Here is a 1,292-nt window from a genome sequence, read left to right on the forward strand (position 1 = left end):
CTCCCCCCCACCCACTAACCGTCAGGGTGGCGGCAAACTCAGCCAGGTGAGCACGACTGGGGAAACATCCCTGGCCAGGCAGACATCGGTTTGGCGGGATTTTCTCCTGTCGCACGTGACCGCTCACCGCGGCGAGCAGAACCACAGCCACAAGCGTTGCAAGTAGACACCTGTAACATAGTTAGTTTTAGTTTTAGTAAGAGTTTTACGGCACTTGCAACACAATAAATAAGGTCGGTCATAATATCACAATTCAGTGCTTTCTTGTCGTATCTCCATTTTTATTAACAGTGAAAACAGTTGAGAACAAAAAGGAGCTGATTCGAAGATGATGTCACATTTTCACTTTAAAAAACAATGGAGATACGACAAGAAAGAATTCAGGTCGCGATAAGTACCGAAGATTAGAGGTGTTACAAGAGAGTAGCAAACACAAAAAAAGAAGGAGGAGTGATCAAGACGATAGATATTTAACGGAAAAGAAGGAGCAAACCACACCGGAGCACCTGCCAACCACCCACAAACCTGTAACATAGGCACAATCATTGGGCACAATCACAAAGATGTTAATATATTTAGTACTAGAGTTTGTGGAAGTCATGTCCCCCACGTAAACGAACGGGGACTGCGTGCAAAGAATCTTTGCTGCGTGTGCCTATAAAGATCGTGTATACGATGGTATATTAGATAATCTTTGGTGACAGAGGTCATTTTAGTACTACAGTTCGCTGCAGTGATGTCCCCCCACGTAAACGAACGGGGACTGCGTGTGCCCACTCTGGGACGTTGAACCTCAAGGGCCAGACATGCGCAGTTCAACAGAAGGGTGAGTACTTTTCGAGACTCACGTGGAGGCATCTCGGCGGTCTCAGGAGGAAATGTACACGCTTGCACAGAAATATGGAGGCAGGGTGGTGTTTAATATTTTTTAAATACTAGAGCTCGTGGGGAGCGAGGTGGGGGCTCAGATTGTTCATGTAAATGGAGGCACGCTGGCCATGCGATGAGGGTAAGAAGACCTCCGTGTCTGACACGTGTGACGTCACTGCCGCGAGCTCTAGTATTATATAATATAACCTCTTTGACCACAGACATAATCAATTATGAAGGGTTCACATGAAAACAGACTACGTCATATAAATCCTACAATGACATAGCCTATTCTTTATATATTTTCCAACTATATTTTTTAAAAAATGGGCTTGGTACAAAAATACAGTTCTTTATTGACACATTTTATTGTTCACAATCTCTCTCTCTCTCTCTCTCTCTCTCTCTCTCTCTCTCTCTCT

The 1,292-nt window shown here is 44.4% G+C and overlaps 1 protein-coding gene across 1 annotated transcript in view; it reads right to left on the bottom strand.

The window, feature by feature from the left end:
* The window catches only part of LOC101853541 (VAO-type flavoprotein oxidase VAO615), a gene marked incomplete in the record, with an annotated part of 16,939 nt that overhangs the window by 9,236 nt on the left and 6,411 nt on the right, over positions 1 to 1,292 (bottom strand). The window contains 1 exon segment of the mRNA XM_013080817.2: positions 20 to 170. Coding sequence (XP_012936271.1) covers positions 20 to 170 — 151 coding nt within the window.

Source organism: Aplysia californica, unplaced genomic scaffold (assembly GCF_000002075.1).
Source record: "Aplysia californica isolate F4 #8 unplaced genomic scaffold, AplCal3.0 scaffold00101, whole genome shotgun sequence".
NCBI classification, from domain to species: Eukaryota; Metazoa; Mollusca; class Gastropoda; order Aplysiida; family Aplysiidae; genus Aplysia; species Aplysia californica.